Source organism: Mytilus trossulus, chromosome 1 (genome assembly GCF_036588685.1).
Source record: "Mytilus trossulus isolate FHL-02 chromosome 1, PNRI_Mtr1.1.1.hap1, whole genome shotgun sequence".
Classification (NCBI taxonomy): Eukaryota; Metazoa; Mollusca; class Bivalvia; order Mytilida; family Mytilidae; genus Mytilus; species Mytilus trossulus.
The window spans coordinates 88582037-88601078 of record NC_086373.1 but is presented as its reverse complement, the minus strand read 5'-3'; the positions used below and the strand labels follow the sequence as shown (position 1 = coordinate 88601078).

Below are 19042 nucleotides of genomic sequence, written 5' to 3'. Positions count from 1 at the left end.
CAATCTCCATGTAAATCAGATGTGTCAATGCTAATACAACTGCATACCACATACCATTGACTTATTATAACCAGATGCTTCGCAGGGCGTAGCTTTATACGACCGCCGAGGTTGAACCCTGAACGGTTGGGGCAAGTATGGACACAACATTCAAGCTGGTTCAACTCTAAATATGGATTGTGATTAAATAGTTGACACAGCATAGGTTTCTCACACAGAATGAATGTGTTCTAATGAACTTAAAATTTTTGTTTTCTCTTAGAGCAATTCACTATGCTGTTGAATATTAATCCTCTCAAAAAAATGTTTGAAGAAATTTTCTTTTTTATTTATGAAATTTCAAATGAGAAAAATTGAACCCAATTTTTTTAATCACATCCCCCTTTCCCTTATTCCAAAACTAATCTCAATTAAAATTTCTAATGGAGTTTGCAACAATAACTACTCATTTAAATGCATCATAAAATATTAAGATGTAAAAAAAATGCTTGTTATCACTGAATGGTAAAGATTATTTTAATTTATCAGTTGGTAGTAAAAAGTGAACATACATTGTATATTGTATATAACAAAGATTTAAGTTGATTCTGGACAAAGAAAGATAACTCTAATTAAAAAAAAATCTTGCTATTGCACAATATTTTGCAATTAGATAGTTCTTGCTTACTATTCTGGACAAAGAAAGATAACTCTAATTAAAAAAAAAATTTGCTATTTCACAATATTGTGCAATAAGATATTTCTTGCCATTGTGCAATACTTTGCAATTGAAAAGACTTGCTATTGTACAATACTTAATATAATAATTTTAGATCCTGATTTGGACCAACTTGAAAACTGGGCCCATAATCAAAAATCTAAGTACATGTTTGGATTCAGCATATCAAAGAACCCCAAGATTTCATTTTTTATAATCAAACTAAGTTTAGTTTTGGACCATTTGGACTTTAATGTAGACCAATTTGAAAACATGACCAAAAATGAAGAATCTACATACACAGTTAGATTTGGCATATCAAAGAACCCCATTTATTCAATTTTTGATGAAATCAAACAAAGTTTTAATTTTGGACCCCGATTTGGACCAACATGAAAACTGGGCCAAAAATCAAGAATCTAAGTACATTTTTAGATTCAGCATATCAAAGAACCCAACCAATTCATTTTTTGTCAAAATCAAACTAAGATTTATTTTGGACCCTTTGGACCTTAATGTAGACCAATAAGAAAACGGGACCAAAAGTTAAGAATCTACATACACAGTTAGATTCGGCATATCAAAGAACCATGATTATTCAATTTTGATGAAATCAAACAAAGTTTAATTTTGGACCCTTTGGGCCCCTTATTCCTAAACTGTTGGGACCAAAACTCCCAAAATCAATACCAACCTTCCTTTTATGGTCATAAACCTTGTGTTTAAATTTCATAGATTTCTATTTACTTATACTGACGTTATGGTGCGAAAACCAAGAAAAATGCTTATTTGGGTCCCTTTTAGGCCCCTTATTCCTAAACTGTTGGGACCTTAACTCCCAAAATCAATACCAACCTTCTTTTTGTGGTCATAAACATTGTGTTTAAATTTCATTGATTTCTATTTACCTTAACTAAAGTTATTGTGTGAAAACCAAGAATAATGCTTATTTGGGCCCTTTTTTGGCCCCTAATTCCTAAAATGTTGAAACCAAAACTCCCAACCTTTCTTTTGTGGTCATAAACCTTGTGTCAAAATTTCATAGATTTCTATTAACTTAAACTAAAGTAATAGTGCGAAAACCAAGAAAATGCTTATTTGGGCCCTTTTTGGCCCCTAATTCCTAAAATGTTGGGACCAAAACTCTCAAAATCAATACCAACCTTCCTTTTGTGGTCATAAACCTTGTGTTAAAATTTCATAGATTTCTATTCACTTTTACTAAAGTTAGAGTGCGAAAACTAAAAGTATTCGGACGACGACGACGACGCAGACGACAACGCCAACGTGATAGCAATATACGACGAAATTTTTTTCAAATTTTGCGGTCGTATAAAAATCACAAAGTAATACATGTAAAGTAAGCAAACCATTCAAAGTCAATAGACCATGACTGAAGGGGCGGAGTCAAAAAATCTCCATGGCAATGAGATGTGGCAATGGTAATACATCTGCATACCAATTATCATTGACGTACCACAAGTGGATCTCCATAAACTGACCTAATCACAAACTAATACATGTAAAGTAAGCAAACCATTCAAAGTCAATAGACCATGCCTGAGGGGGCGGAGCCAAATAATCTCCATGGCAATGAGATGTGGCAATGGTAATACATCTGCATACCAATTATTATTGACATACCACTAGTGGTTCCCCATAAAACTGAGCTAATCACAAACTAATACATTGTTGATGCTGTCGCCGTCGCCGACGCCGGAAACAGCATACCTATGTCTCGCTTTTTGACTCCGTCAAGGCGAGACAAAAATTCCAAAGATCTTTTAGAGTACATACAATCTAACTCTTTTTCATCTTGTAACAGTATTAAAACATTTGACTTTTCTACTCTTTACACAAGTATTTCACTTTCCAAACTAAAAGATAAATTGAAAGAGTTAGTATTGCTTTGCTTCATAAAAAAGAATGGCCAACGTAGATACAAGTATCTTGTCTTAGGGAGGGATACATTCTACTTTGTAAAGGATCACTCTGATTAAAACAAGATATTATCAAGATGCTTGATTTCTTGATTGACAACATATTTGTTACATTCGGAGGATGTGGTTTTTTTACAGACTGTCGTCATTCCAATGGGAACAAACTGTGCCCCTCTACTTGCCGACTTGTTTCTTTATAAATTATAAGGCTGACTTTATGCAGAAACTTCTTAGGAAGAAAGGTAAGAAGTTAGCAATATCCTTTAACTCAACCTTTCGCTATATAGATGATGTTCTTTCACTAATAATTCAAAAATTGGTGACTATGTGGAACTCTATCCCATCAAACTAAAGATAAGGGATACTACAGATACAGTTAAGTCGGCCTCATATTTTGACTTACATCTAGAAATTGACAATCAGGGTTGGTTGAAAACAAAACTTTACGACAACAGAGATGATTTCAGCTTTCCAAATGTGAACTTTCCATTTCTAAGTAGCAACATTCCAGCAGCACCTGCATACAGGGTATATATCTCCCAATTGATACAATATTCCCGTGCTTGCATTTCCTATCATGATTTTCTTGATAGAGGGTTGCTGCTCACAAGGAAGCTATTAAACCAAGAGTTTCAAATGGTGAAGTTGAAATCATCCCTTTGTAAATTTTATGGACGCCATCATGAGTTGGTTGACCTTTATTGAATAACCGTTTCACAAATGATATTGGATATGTTCCCTACGTTGTAACTACAATCCCCTTCCCTTTCATTAATGTGACCTACCGAATTAGACTATTTACCTGATTTGTTATCACATAAGTAACACGACGGGTGCCACATGTGGAGCAGGATCTGCTTACCCCTCAGGAGCACCTGAGATCACCCCTAGTTTTTGGTGGGGTTTGTGTTGTTTGTTCTTTAGTTTTCTATGTTGTGTCATGTGTACTGTTGTTTGTCTGTTTGTCTTTTTCATTTTTAGCCATGATGTTGTCAGTTTGTTTTAGATTTATGAGTTTGACTGTCCCTTTGGTATCTTTTGTCCCTCTTTTACAATACCTATTGTAGAAGATACAACCTCTATATGTCTTTTTGTTATATTAGGGGGCTGAATTGACCTATACCCACACATCTACTTCTATTGAAGTGTAATAACCTTTATAAGCTTTAATGTATATATAAGGTATTTATGTTCATATATTTATATATCCACAGTGAGTTTTTTTAATAAATCTCTTCAAACAATTGTCATGGAAAAAGTTATTGATGATCGACTGCCATATTTGTATTTTATGAATGAAGGTAGTGGGTTGAAAGGTTTTACAGAATGAAAGCCTCCCACTTGTATGTCAGTTCCAATAAATCATGTATCTTCTAAAGGAAAGTCTCCATATTGGGCATTGCTATCCAGTAATAAATCTGGCACAGCCATACGAACCTAGCTGTATATTTATTTATCTAACCTAGCTGTATATTTATTTATCTAACCTAGCTGTATATTTATTCATCTAACCTAGCTGTATATTTATTTATCTAACCTAGTTGTATATTTATTTATCTAATTATTTGATCCCCCTTATGAATATAGATACTGGAAATTTCAAATTCTATGGATGAACCAAGCAAGACAATTATACAACAACAAATTAAAATTTTTAACATGTTTGTGCTCACTTCAGCAGAGTATGAAGAATAATCATTTAGAGATAAAATAGATCTGTCAAATTAGGAAAAGTTGGTGCTCCAATGAAAAAAAAGAAAATACAATTTAATTTTAACAACACAACTATATTACTAAATTTCAATTTTCATAGGCATGACAGGTTCATACAAATTTTCAAAACATTTATTTTTTTAATGTAAATATTTTATGTGATATAGAAAGACAATCTCTCTTATATGGAATTGAGAAAGACAATCCTTGACGATATTTATGTCTTTTCAAGCTGTATTAATATTTTATGGTCTAGGATGATTTATTATTGATGTTGCCGTTATCATGTCTGATATATTTGCAGGAATACAATATCTTGCTCAGGTTTCAATGACAACATCACTGAATCTCTATGTGGATGTTTTCTACCTGAAGCAGTTTCTATTGTCTGATGAGAGCTTACAGCATATGTCAATATAATATAACCTTTGGTTTGAAGGACAAAGGACTGAGTAGAAGATAAAATGCTTCATGAGTTGATCTGATGTTGTAGCAACTTGCCATACTGAATTCATATTCCAAAAATTGTTGACTTGTCAATTGCACTTATTCATTGAATGATGTTTCTAAGCTTTTTAAATTGAGACAGTTTCAGATAAAGAAGAAAATTTAGAGTCCCAATGCTAAGTCCACAGGACCAACCAATGAAAGCTCTAAGAAGCCGCTGTAGAGTGGAAGATTTATAACCAGATTGATAAAATGTACCTCCCGACATTTCCCAAATAGTACTGAACTTGTGTGTGTCTAACTGACAACAATATTCTCATTCTCCCAAAAAAAGCATAGGTTAAGTAAAAAAAACAATGTTTTCATAAAAAAAAAATGATCACAAAAAATGAAGGTGTATAATGTCATCTAATATTCAAAATTATTTCAAAGTTTGATTACAGAAAATATTTATTCTAATTGTATTGTAAATGCAATGTTTAGATGGACAGACTTGTGGACAACAATCATCTTACTTTAGACTGTGATCACTAAATAGGGCTGTAGAAAAATGGGGCTGTTACAAAAAACATAGATAAACCGGAAGATTAGACTAGTGTTTTTATCAGACTGCACACTTTAATTATTGTTTTTATTAAAACCTGTTTCCCTAATTTAAAAGGTTTGTAAGTATTTCGCACTAAAAACTCAAACATGGTTTCTTGGATTAATGCCTGAAACTGTAAATAACAGCAGTAATCTAACTGATAATTAATTTATTACTAAACAAATTCTTTCTATCTATGAAAAGTGACTTTAAGCTGTATCTACATGTTCATTTAAATAACCATGTTTAAAGTTTAAATTTGCATTTGACAGATTTCATTTAATTTCTAAAGCTAGTAACAATTGAACTGTTAAAAATCTTAACTCCACAATAATGTCAATAAATTAATTTAATACTTTGATGTACTTTCAATAAGTATGAATTTAAATCAAAAGTTAAAGAATTTATTTTGATTTCTATATGATGTATATTTAAACCTTAAAGCGTGTAATCTATGCTAAGCTGAATTGAATAGTACTGATAGTAATATTTCACTATTTAGACTGGCTCCAATCATGCTCAGATCAGTTACAATGTACTTCCATAACTGACTTTAAAAAATCATTATGGCGAAATTGAGGAGCCAAAGATGAATCTGCATTCAGGTTTCATGAACATTATCATGATTATCAGCAACAATAATTGTGTGTAATATGCAAAGAAAACGCTACAAAGTCATAGGCAGTCCATTAAATAAAAGATTAAAAGACAAACTAACATGCAGTTTTTATATGCAATCTTAATTTTTTTCAGAACATATATACTAGTTATCTATGCAAAGTGAACAATACAAAGTCATAGACAGTCCATTAACTAAAAGATTAAAAGCAACCAACATGCAGTTTCTTTATGCAATCTTAAATTTTGTTTAGAAGAACATAATAAATATTTTGACAACTAATCGAATCTATGATAAAATAAATTCTGTACTAAAATGTCTGGGAGATTACTTAACATCTTCTTCACAATTTTCATGTCATTTGGTCTCTAGAGGAGAGCTGTCTCATTGGCAATCATACAACATCTTCTTATTTTCTTAAATTTCTGGGCAACATAGACCAATCAAGCATCCATCCTATTAGAATAATGTTTATGGGTACTTAATTGGACCACATAGGTACCAATCCTCTCAGTAAGGATTAAGAAGATGTGGCGTTTCATTATAAAAAAGAACATGTGGTATGATTGCCAATGAGACAACTATCCACAAAAAGACCAAAATGACACAAACATTAACAACTATAGATCACCGTATGGCCTTCAACAATGAGCAAAGCACATACCGTGTAGTCAGCTATAAAAGGCCCAGATAAGACAATGTAAAACCATTCTTGGATACCTAGATAACTAAAGCATCTGTATATGGAAGTTTTTAACGACCTTAACAGGCTATACAGCCCTTGCACAGTCAGCTTGTTAAAGCATCAGTGGCGGATCCAGAGGGGGATTCCCGGGGTTGGAACCCCCCTTTTTTTGGCCCATCAATGCATTCGAATGGGGACATATAGTTGGAACCCCCTCCTTATCCTGGGTTGGGCACCCCCTTTTTAAAATGGCTGGATCCGCCCCTGAGCATACCTACACCACAGAAACACAATCCTATTAAGCAGATCTGATGTCGATCCCATGGACATAGTAATAGATATATACACAACTTGTTAACTGAATCATGGGATCCAAATAATAAGGCAATATCAAGTATGAGACCATCGATCATTGACAAGTGATGGTATGATTCCCTATCAAATGATCATGATGGTGCTAGATGGCTTTTAAATATCCAGCGGCAAATTAAATGCATATTCTGGTCAAGAACATGTTAATGTAATATAAACCTGCTTCAAACGAGACTGACATGCTGACACTGATTTTTAAAATACTAGTTCATAAGGTAACAGTCTTTAGGAAGACAATTTGTCACCCTACCTGGACACCTTATTTGGAATCAGAGAGGATCACTTTTTGCTCTTACTCCTAATTGCAGAGTGCTTATTAGAGAAAACACAAATAACAATTTCAAAGTCTGTTTAGACCCAGGTTGGGTTTGTAACCATGACCTTTGGCACTGAAGATGGACTATACATACAGTGAAGATTGACCTTCAGCTTCAAATAACAAGATGATGACAGTTCAACACACTTGGGCTCCTTTACAATACTGTATCAGATGCTTACTAGGAAGTACTTACATATAATTCATGGTGTGTAGCTGTAATAACTAATCTCTGTCATTAAATAATAGTTATTAAATTAAATTACTACATAAACTTCATTTCTTTTATCATTTTGATTCTTTTGTTTGAAGTTGAGATTCTTCCAAGACAATGTTTCTATAGCAATGACATTTACAATATTGAAAATAAGGGGGCGAGTCATTGTGAAATAAGGAAAATGGTAGACCACAATTCTTAATATGAATCTTCATTCATGTTGGTTATAAATTGATATCCAGAAATATTGAAGGAAGAGACTAGACAATTTACCAGGTAGCAAGGCCATCGCTCTACCAAAATTTGGATTAAAATATCAAATGTCATAGCAAGCTTAAGTTAAGCAGTTAAAAATGTAATTTATAAACGATTCTCATATGTCAAATCCCATAACTTCAGAATATATAATATAAAATGTAATGTCGATATCAACATTTGAACAAAATAATGGATGATGCCACTGCTTGAATATAATGTTATAAAAGCCTTACTTGCAAACAATTAAAGTGATACCACTCAAATTGGAACTTGGGGAGGGGGTTTGCACTAGACCTACATGCTGATCTGCATTTTCAACATGCTAGTTCACACCCAGACACATTATTTCCACTCAGAGCCAGTCTTTTATTTTACTTATATTTGCAATGTATTAGCAGAGGAGCAGCACATACCAATTACCTTGATTACTAATCTTTGATTTGAGCCACCCAGGATTCTTATTTAACTAAGTTTTATTAAGATCTTATTGAATTTCATAATTCACAAGGACCATGACAATCGAGCACTTCTAAGTTTGATTAATAATAATAAATAGATATATGTTCAGTATTTCTATGAAAGGAAAACAATATTCAGGTACTTAGTTTTACTACACATTGAATAGATTTTCTTTTTATATTTTTGTACCCATACACTTTAATATAAATACATAAAGAATTTATAACATATCTATGGCGAGTTTGGACAAACAAATCTTCAGTGATCACAAGCTGTTTACTTAATTGATTAATTTGTTCAATGTTGTTGTTAAGAAGGCTTTTTGACCCATAAATAGACTACTGATTCAATTTCATTCCATTTAAGAAATCAAATATATGGTAGGATAATTCTTCAAACATAAAATTTATTTTGTTTTGAAATAGCAAGTTAAATGCAATTCACATTTATTTGTCTGTCAAAAATAGGTTTCCCTTTATAAATATATGAAATATAGGAACATTCAATTAATACCCAAACATATCAAGTATATGTTTTTGGAAAACTGTATTTGTTAGCTGCTGAAGAAATTTATAACACAAATTGCCATGTTTGGTTGTTTTCATGTTAAAACTGAAGTTACTTCCCTCTCCCCTAAAATAAAACCATAAATCATTATTTTAAATTTTCCTTTTCTGCTTATGGATTCCACATGTTTAAACTGTGAATTATTCTCTTCCATAGTAGTTTGTAAAATAATTTCAAATTATTGGGGTGTAAATCAATGATTTGTAAGATAACCATATACTGTGTTTAAGTAATTTGCATTTTGTTGGGTACTTTATTAAATGGTTAGAGGGATATCACAATCCACAATTCCTGTACCCCACAAACATTATGCATTCACATGAAAAGCTGTCCATTTGGTTGTTTTTTTTAAGCGCACTATGCATGCTACTGTAAACATATTGTATTGTTTTATAAAATTTCTTATATTTTTGCAGGTTGATATCAAATTTTTTAAAAGTTATCCATTAACTACAAAGTATTCTTAAGGTTTCCACTGATGGTTGCCCCTAAAGTAAATGGAACATTCAATTTCATATCCTTCTATGTCATTATCTATAAAATGCACATTTCTGATTCCAATGTACAAGGCATAATTCATCACTTTTGACATAACACATGCATGTCAATGACAGAATGTGTCACAATAGTCTTTTTTGTTTTATGTCTTTTATTGTTGGGGCGATGTCTCATTGATTTTTATCCCAGTTCTCCTTATTCAATAATATACACTGAAAATAAGACTAATAACTATGGAGAGAGAAAAAAATCACTTTCTAATCTTATTTTGAGAGTACGGCCAGACTAATTTGAAGATTTCACATGAGTAGCATGCAAACATTGTGACATTTCTGTCAGTCTATAACTATGAAGATCACTACAAAGTAATGATTTTCTCACTAAGTAATGGTTCATACTCCTTAGAGTATATGATCAGAGCCACTCAACTTTTCATCACACTCACATTTTATGATATAGCAATGTAAATTGTTAGTCATTTATAACTCACGGAAGAGACAGGGTTGTTTGGATCAGTGTCTAGATTAACGTCTACAAAGCTTTAGTAAAGCTGTTCTTTGTAAAGTAAACAACAAACCTTGGTAGGCTTTAGTATCAGGAAATCTCTGCAGCAGACTCTTATATAATATTTATGACTGTCATTCTATTTTCTTTCAATTGCACATCTCATGCAACAGAGACTAACAATAAAACATATTTGATCAATGATTCTACAAAACTTTTAGTTTTTAGTTAGTTATTTTGAAAAAATACTACTCAAAAGTAACACAGTAAAACTCATGATTCCCCTCTTTATATTTCAAGGACCTCATCTCAGCCTAGAATATTTCTGATACATGTATATGACACATAAATGTGACAATACAATGTGAAACTACCAAGATTATCTGAAGTATAACTTAAATGACCTTTATTTCAGAACAACAGGACAATATTTAAAGACAAGAGACCTGAAGTAAACTGATTTTAGATATATTTCAGTCTGAAAAAGACCTATTGACCAATTTCTTACTCAACATTCATCTGAGTATTTTAAAAAAAGAAAAGATGGTTGGTTTTTACATTTGCCTTGTGAAGGACAAAGGTGGTTATGTAGGCCATGCAGGGGACCAATATAATTAATTATAGTAGAAAGAGTTATAAATCTGTACCTTGGAAAGCAAGCAACATATTTCTAAAATTTGGCATACTGTGGATTCATTATTATTCGTTGGATACCAATTTTCATGGGTTTCAAGGGTAGAGGTGAACCACGAATAAAAATGTTCAACGAATAACATATTTGCAATAGGCTTTGATACAGAGATAGGCAAAACCACGAAATCAAATAGCCTCGAAAATGCAAGTTTTCAGCAATCCTCGAAAATTGATACCCACGAATATAAATGAATCCACAGTATCAGACTTATAATAAACAATTAAATTAAAGTTTTGTTCTGACTTTTGTGTTTCCTTGCACAATGTATATAATTTAGCCATGGGTGCTAATGATAGTTTTTAACACCAACAGACAATCATGTTTACCAGTAATTTACCAAATTATATGGTGATTATAAATCCAATATTGAGTGGAATTGTATTTGTGTATCTGGTGTAAATGCACTTTAATAAACCAGTGGACACTAAATTCATTTGATATGTCAAAAAGTCTTCCCCCACAGTCATGACAGAAGGTTGTTAACTAAAATAATTCCAAATACTCTTATAACATCCCAGAGTTAATCAAGTTGGCCATAAATAACTCTCATTTTATGCTCCTAATAAGGGAAATAATCTCTATGGAAAGACCATCATTTATGGAAGAATGAGAAATTGAGTAATAAAAACCAGCTCCAAGGTTTACAACTTTGTTCAGGGCCAATGAATGTCAATAATTTGTAAAAGGATCATTAGGTAGAGGCAATAAAATATTGAACTTAAGTATCAAGCAAGTTATATACTTATCATCTGACTGAAAATGAATGATAGGGAAAGGGTATCAATAAGATGTTAAAATGAATGATGTGTACATAAGTTTAACATCTACGAATGTATATTTGACTAGCCGCAAGATTGCAGTTTGAAGATTTATTAAATAAATTTAATATGATTTTGTGTTTATAGGTAAGGAGACACATGATTGCAGCAGCCCATCTGTAAATTAGAAAGAGTAATATCTGTAGGCATTTAAAAAAAAAAGTCAAAAGACTAACAACTTGTTGGTTTTCAGATGGAATGAATGACCCACATAAGAAAATGGTGTACCACAGCTACTCAGGGCAGTATTCTCAAATTGATTAAAAATATGTGTTAACCCTACAGTTCTGACTCCTAAGCACCAAACCAATGTTTGTTTTTCATATGCAAGTGATCAAAAAATTGAAATGTTTATACACTTAATGGGTAAAGTCTGAAGGTAAAGTACTCTTGGAAATAAATGTCAGAATACAAAGAGAAGCGTGTTTCAATGAGAAACTCAAGTTGATCCTACAAGATGAAGTATGCAATTACATACAGTAATCTATTATCATGCTGCAAGCAAGAGTGTCACATCAGCAAACAAGAGACATATGGTGTGGAGATGCTTTTGGAGTCTAAACAAATCTTGTACAGAAGCGTTTCTGTTCAATCAATACTTGGATCATAGAACATTAAGTTATTATTCATTCATTTGATCATCAAACACTGTGAAAGCAGTCTATTTCTATACCAGTGTATATGTATAGTGCTTTCTGTAATTCTCTGTGGTCAAATAAATAATAAAACAATAATCTTTTTATTTTATTTCCATTTATTTACTAATTATCTTTATGGAGTACACTTTGAATAATTTACACATGTACCTTTGATTTGACTATATAAAGCAATTCAGGGTATAACAAAGATCTTTTATTGTCACATCAATAATGATGATTTTGTTAAAAGAATTAGAATAAAACCAATTGATGGCCTTCAGCTGTTTTCTGCACTTTGGGTGGGTTTGACTCATTCCCTGTTTCTATTCTCAATTCTATTATATTTTATTAATGCTCATCCTTTTATTCTTTTCTGCATTCAAATTAAACAAAACCCTGAAAATAAACACGATTTTTTTTCCTGCTTTACTGCACTCACTAAAATCAGATATTTAACAAACCATTTCTCCCATCAGACATTGTCAGATATAGAACATGCATATCCAAGACTATCAGGAAAACAATTTGAATTACTAGCGTCAGACATTTGACATTATTTGAAATTTATAGCCATTTTCTGCAATCAGCATGAAATAATAGCAAATGTCATTTCAAAACTCCTGATATCTACAACCTTATCCAATGTTTTCCTTTTCACGTCAAAATTATGGATATCACTGAACAATATCAGTATCAATACATGTTCATTTTCAATACATGGTCGTATAAAACATGATTTAATGGATACATCAAAGAATTGTATAAACTGGATTATCGGAAATAAACAAATACCGATCAAAATGTATTCTGCAGGAAAAGTGTATGATTACAAATATATAAGCATTAACAATAAGAAAGCTGGACGTAAATTTTCCCAATGTCAGAAGTACCTTGTAATTAGCATTGATTTTTCATTACTATAATTTCCCTATGGTCACAAATTACATAAAGAATGCCCCATTATTGATCAGTGTCAAAGTGGACCTGTTTCTACATAAGCTTCAACAAATCCTGATTATAAACACAAATAAGAACAAGATTTATTCATCATATAATCAGATTTAGTGTGCGACAAAATTGAATTTAAAACCACTTTGGACGAGAAAAAGCAACATTTGTGCAATCTGACAGAGGATGGTAATTTCATCACAAGAACTACATTTGTTCATTTAAAATACGACCAGGATTAAGTGTAAATATTTGTTAAGTTGGATAGAATCAGCTTCATGTGTTCTCCCTTTCCTTTAGACTTTAACATGGGTCTCATTGGGGTCTAAGCGTGACGCGGGATTGTCGATATTTTGTAAGCGTGACGCGTGAAAGTCAAATTATTGTGTCGTGAAAACGGGAAATGAGGTCTAGCGGGACCCGGGAAATAACAAAAATATTTAGAATTGCTTAGGTACATAGTATAAGCGGGATACAGGAATCTGACAAAACAGTAAGCGGGATCCGGGATAGGAACCCCCCAATGAGACCCCCTTTAACAAAAGGTTTCACTTACACCAGTAAACAAACTGTATCAAAGATCAAAAAGACTCAACCCTACAAAAATGTTTGAAATTTTCTGTCTTAAATACTATTAGGGGATAACCATAATAGGCATAACAAAATATTTGAATTCACTTTCAGATGTATAAGCTACAAGAAAAAGGAACCTGTATGTTTATCAGTAAAACTAAATTCAGTATTTCAAAAAATAATTAATTAACTTCCCCCTCAAGTTTTAACACTATATATGACAAGAAGCACATCTTCAAATGCTTGTATACATTTTAGTAGGGTTGTTGTCTCTTTGACACATTCACCATTTTCATCTCCATTCTCAATTTTATGTTTTATTATATACTATTTCTTACATGACTTTTATAAATTTTAAGCATTTGTTGAACCAATATTTCATAGTGTTAAAATTTAATACAATCGTTCCTGAAAAACAATGATCTTTAAAAAACACTGTTTTGTAAGGACATGAAAGGTCAGAATTAATTTTAAACAAATAACTAATTTATATGCTTTTGTATGTACATTTGTATTACCAGTGACAAATACCTAAACAATCCTATCAATATTATAATACATGTAACAAGATTACCAAAAAATCAGATATCAAGAAGATAAATTATATAATCAGCTAAATATATATATGACAATTATAAAGTGCACTCAAAACTGACTGAAATTATGCATGCTTATTCTTTATTATTCATTATTTGAGTTTTGGTCCAATTTTTACATAATTTATTTTAGTGTATTGTCTGTTGCTTGGTCCGTTTCTGTGTGCTGTTGCGTTTCGGTGTTGTGTCGTTGTTCTCCTCTTATATTTAATGCGTTTCCCTCGGTTTTGGTTTGTTGCCCCGATTTTGTTTTTTGTCCATGGATTTATGAGTTTTGAACAGCGGTATACTACTGTTGCCTTTATTTACCAATTAAATTAACTGCCATTACTGAATGAAAAGGGATCCAATATCAACCATGGCATATTTTGAATATAAGTTACAATTTTTTAACTGTTTACTAATCAGCATCCTTTAATTAAAAATTTGTAAGGGTTCCGCAGAACCCAGTGTCTCGCCTACTTTTTTTGTAATCACACACTCAACAAAAATGATGATTAAAATCAATAAAATTATTCTTTTTGATACTATCGTTTGGTTGTCAGAAGCTTCTGTCCAAGTTTGGTAAAAATCCAGGCTAGTTTAAGAATCTTAAAAATGTTTTTAAAACTTTAATTGCAGACTGGAAGTGTAATGTAAACTGGAAGAAAAACTAAAGTCCATTTATATGAAAATACGGGAAAATGGTATTTTATTTTAACAAAATTTACTTCTGGATACTATCTTCTGGTCATAAACAAGCTTCTGGCCAAGTTCGGTACAATTCCAGCATAGTTTAAGAGAGTTATTAAAATTTTAAAAACTTTAACCACAGAGTGAATGTAATGTTTACTGGCAGAAAAAACTAAGTCCATTTATAAGTAAAATACGGAAAAAATGGAATTTTATTTTTACAAAATTTACTCCTTGATACTATCTTATGAACATAAAAAAGCTTCTGTCTAAGTTTGGTTGAAATCCAGGATATTTCAAGAAAGTTATTAAAATTTCAAAAACTTTAACCACAGAGTGATATTTGTGGACGCCGCCGACACCGATGCAGACGGAATGTAGGATCGCTATGTCTCGCTTTTTTGACTAAAGTCGAAGGCTCGACAAAAATCAAATAGAAATTTTAAATTGTTTAAAAACAGACAAAATTTTGGGGTCACTCTTTTTTAAAATTCAAAACCATCCATAATTAAAAACCAATTATACGGTACTATACATTGTATATATATTCTCCCGTATTAAAGTTACATGAAGACCTTTCCACTCTCTCTTAATCTGTCCCTGGTAGATTAATCTCATACACGTTTTATATGTTGCTTTTATTGGAACAGGAAAATCTTGGTCATTTATTGGTTATAAACTCCCCTGATGTCACAGCAGTCAGAACAGATTGTTGAGACAATTGATTCAATGCCAATGCTCTATATTAAAGATTTAATTCTACTTTACAGTCTCATTGATTGATTGAATGTTGGTTGTTTAATGTCCAGTGGCAAATATATCATGCACGTTCAGGACGGCTTTACTGTTTCATACAGCTTTTATAATCAATTCACATTTTCTTCATTCTCTACTTTATTATTCAAAATTTTGTAATGCAGTTTAAACATTTTTTGATTTTGTCCAAAAATCAATTCTACATGAAAAACTATGCCTTATTAATGTATACTTTTTTGTTATTTGGATGAACAGTTGTCTCATTGGCACTCACACCACATCTTCCTTTATCTATTTACTGCAGGTTTTGTTTCTCGTGCTGTGTGGATGCAGTAGAATGTGTCCCCGTGCTTGTAGTGTATGCCAGTCTGCATGGTTAGCCACGAGTCCGATGCCCCAGACTACTAGTAAAATTTCAATCGGACTTGTCAGTTTTTTGCAAAACTTTGTATGGACCAATGAAAAAAATGTCATAATATTGGTCTTTGGACTAGTAGTTGAAAAAGTTTTTGGTGCAGACTGGTATGCCTTTCTATTTTTAGTTATTGGTTGTTTGCCTGTGAGAGAGCTTTCACATGTTTAAACCTTTATTGTTTATTCAATATTACGACGTTTGGATGAATTAATACTCATCAGCGCCTGCTATTTTTTATTATTGCCCCTTGCTATGGTGGGGCCCTTTATAGCTTGTTGTTCGATGTGAGCCAAGGCTCTGTGTTGAAGACATTGACCTATATTAAATGGTTTACTTTTATAAATTGTTATTTGGATGGAGAGTTGTCTCATTGGCACTCACACCACATCTTCCTATAATCAATGACAAATGTTATGACATGCATGTAAAGTAGCTATACAAAAAAAATGACATCTATGTAACATTTCCATCTGAGGAAATTTTCTATAGAGTTATTGTCAGGTAAAGATGACTCTGAACTATCATGCCCCTTTTTGTTTCCATTGCTTAAACATGTTAAATGTACAACAAAATATTGATACAAGTTTCCAAACTACTGCCAGCCTGAGATCATTCTATCAGAAACGTGCAGTTATTTCTAAATGCCCCATTTTGCTCTACATGAAATAAGAGTTATCATTATAACTTGAAGTAAGAAGAGTGATTTCTTCATATTCTGTTGTTTACAGTCTTTTCTGTTAAAATTATCATATAACAAATATACTCATATGCAGAAATACAAAACTAAACAAGTATTATAACGTCTCATTTAGGAAATACCCTTTAAAATTTAAAGTGATACATGCACTTTATGTATAACTTAAATTGTAAATAGGATTCATGGTTGACCAAAATTTATGATTATTATTTAAATTCTTAGAATTACCACTACTACAATTATAGTTAACACAACCATTAAAAATCTTTTCTCACAGTCAATATCCTGAGTCCTAAAAATTATATCCTTATATACAACCTTATATCCTTTCCAGGAAACTTAGTAGTACTGAAATGTTGTAGTGATAACCTATAATGATATCACCCTTATTCCTTGTAACTTCTTTCTTTCATAAGTGATTTGCAATTTGTGATATTTACTTTGTTTTTAATTTGGACTGATAAATGAAATTAAATTAAAAATTTGAAATGAAACCTTTTCCATTTACATAGTGAAAGCAAGTTTGCAGTTTATCATGTAGCCTTTCGAAATATGAAGGGAAGCTCAATATATCATACATGTACCTGCCCAACTGTCACTATTTCCGGGGAATTTCCCCCATGGAAGCTCCCAAATGGAAATTTTGAAAGAGCAATTTTGTCCACAATTTTAAACAAAACAATTATTTTTACAATGGCTACAGGCTTGTAAAAGTATGAAGAAGGCAAACAAACAACATTTAAAATATTTGAAGGCCCCCTTGAAGGTTTTGAGGGACTATGGGAGCCATTTTGAACATAAAACCCCCATGGGCATTTTAAAAGTTGGCAGGTATGGCTCGTACTTCATGATCATGATACATTGTATTTGGGTGTGTCCATCAAACCAAAAAATGTTAAGACTTTGGTTTGACCTCACCAGGGATCAAACCTAAATTTAAATATCTTTTGAAAAGGGAAACCAATGAAGATCAATGAAGTTGTTAATATAATGTGCCTTAGGGGATAATAACATACATGTATGACAATGCTAGAACATGCAATGGTCAAAATCATTAACATCCCTTCTCATTTTTTACCCTATAGTGAGAATATCTTTATATTTCTGAGACCATACACATACATGATTAATACTGGCAGTTTATTACCAAGTCCTTATTCAATTTGTGAGGTTGCAACTTTTTACACAATAATTCCTACGATTATTTATTTATAAATAGTAAGTGTGGAATGTTTCAACAGGGACTCAGACATATATGGTTATAAATGAAATAAATTAAAAAAAATGATGCAAGTTTTTGAGAAAATAGCGGCATTCCTTTACATTTATTGAGTTTTACAAATGCAGTCATCTGTATAAATATCAAGGATATGTATAGTAAGACTAAACACATTCTTGGTAATATTTTGGATCACTGGACAAATTAAATATGATTCTTCACAGTGGTGGGTATTTTTTTTAATATAATGTAAATATTATATGATACATTAAAAGTGATCAATCCAAATCAATTTTCAAGTTGAAATACTGAGCTGAAACATCATACTGTATCTAGTCTAAATGTTTACATATTTTCCGGTTCAATGAGCAGGAAAACAGGTGCTCGTTTACACGATATTTATCCACCAATTTATAATAAATTACTTTAACTTTCATTATTGAAATGAATAATTAAGGCACAAAATTAGTTGAATTTTCAATTATTTTAAGTGTAATAGTTTCTATCGTTTATTATTTTCATGGGTGGATGTGTGTAATTGAAAGAGTCTGTTCAGTAATGACTTACGTTCCGAGCTTTTTCTTAAACTCGTATCTCCTTTTAATGTCCGATTCTTTCCCTGGGTGTTTCTTTTCACCGTCATTCTTCTTTCCGAATAACGGCATTATGTCCCTACGGAAAAAATTGTCAACAGAAATTTGTATGTCCCTCTCAAGTCATTTGTGTATTTGTAAGGCTTTTCTCATTCAACACTTTTCTCACTGTATCACGTGACGTCACAATATGGAAGGCGAGTTTGCATATGTTATAAAAGAAAATCAATAATATTGTCAGTTGTCATTATGTAATTATACGAGTTTGAGATCAGTCCTATTTGTTCAATCTACAATATGTTTTCTCTATTTAAAGATTTTCATCTGCATTCTTTGTATTTTAAACTTTATTAACTTAATCAGCCATATCATTTACTACCGTTTCTACGGCTAGCCAGTACGACAGTAGTCACTTTGGTAGATGGCCAGCCAGGTTGGAAATTATTGTATACATTTAATTTTCAATTGGTGCTAAATATGCGCAATTTCCATGAGTAAAATGGAAAATACACGGTGACACGGTGTACAAGAACGAGTTGACATAA

General features: G+C 31.9%; 1 protein-coding gene across 1 annotated transcript in view; it reads right to left on the bottom strand.

Annotated features, from left to right (window-relative positions):
• The window catches only part of LOC134688709 (calcium/calmodulin-dependent protein kinase type 1-like), a 66168-nt gene extending 47342 nt beyond the window's left edge, over positions 1–18826 (bottom strand). Inside the window, exon 1 of the mRNA XM_063549449.1 lies at positions 18472–18826. Coding sequence (XP_063405519.1) covers positions 18472–18569 — 98 coding nt within the window. The 5' untranslated portion in view covers positions 18570–18826. The remainder of the gene's footprint in view (positions 1–18471) is intronic.
• Positions 18827–19042: the final 216 nt, after the last annotated feature.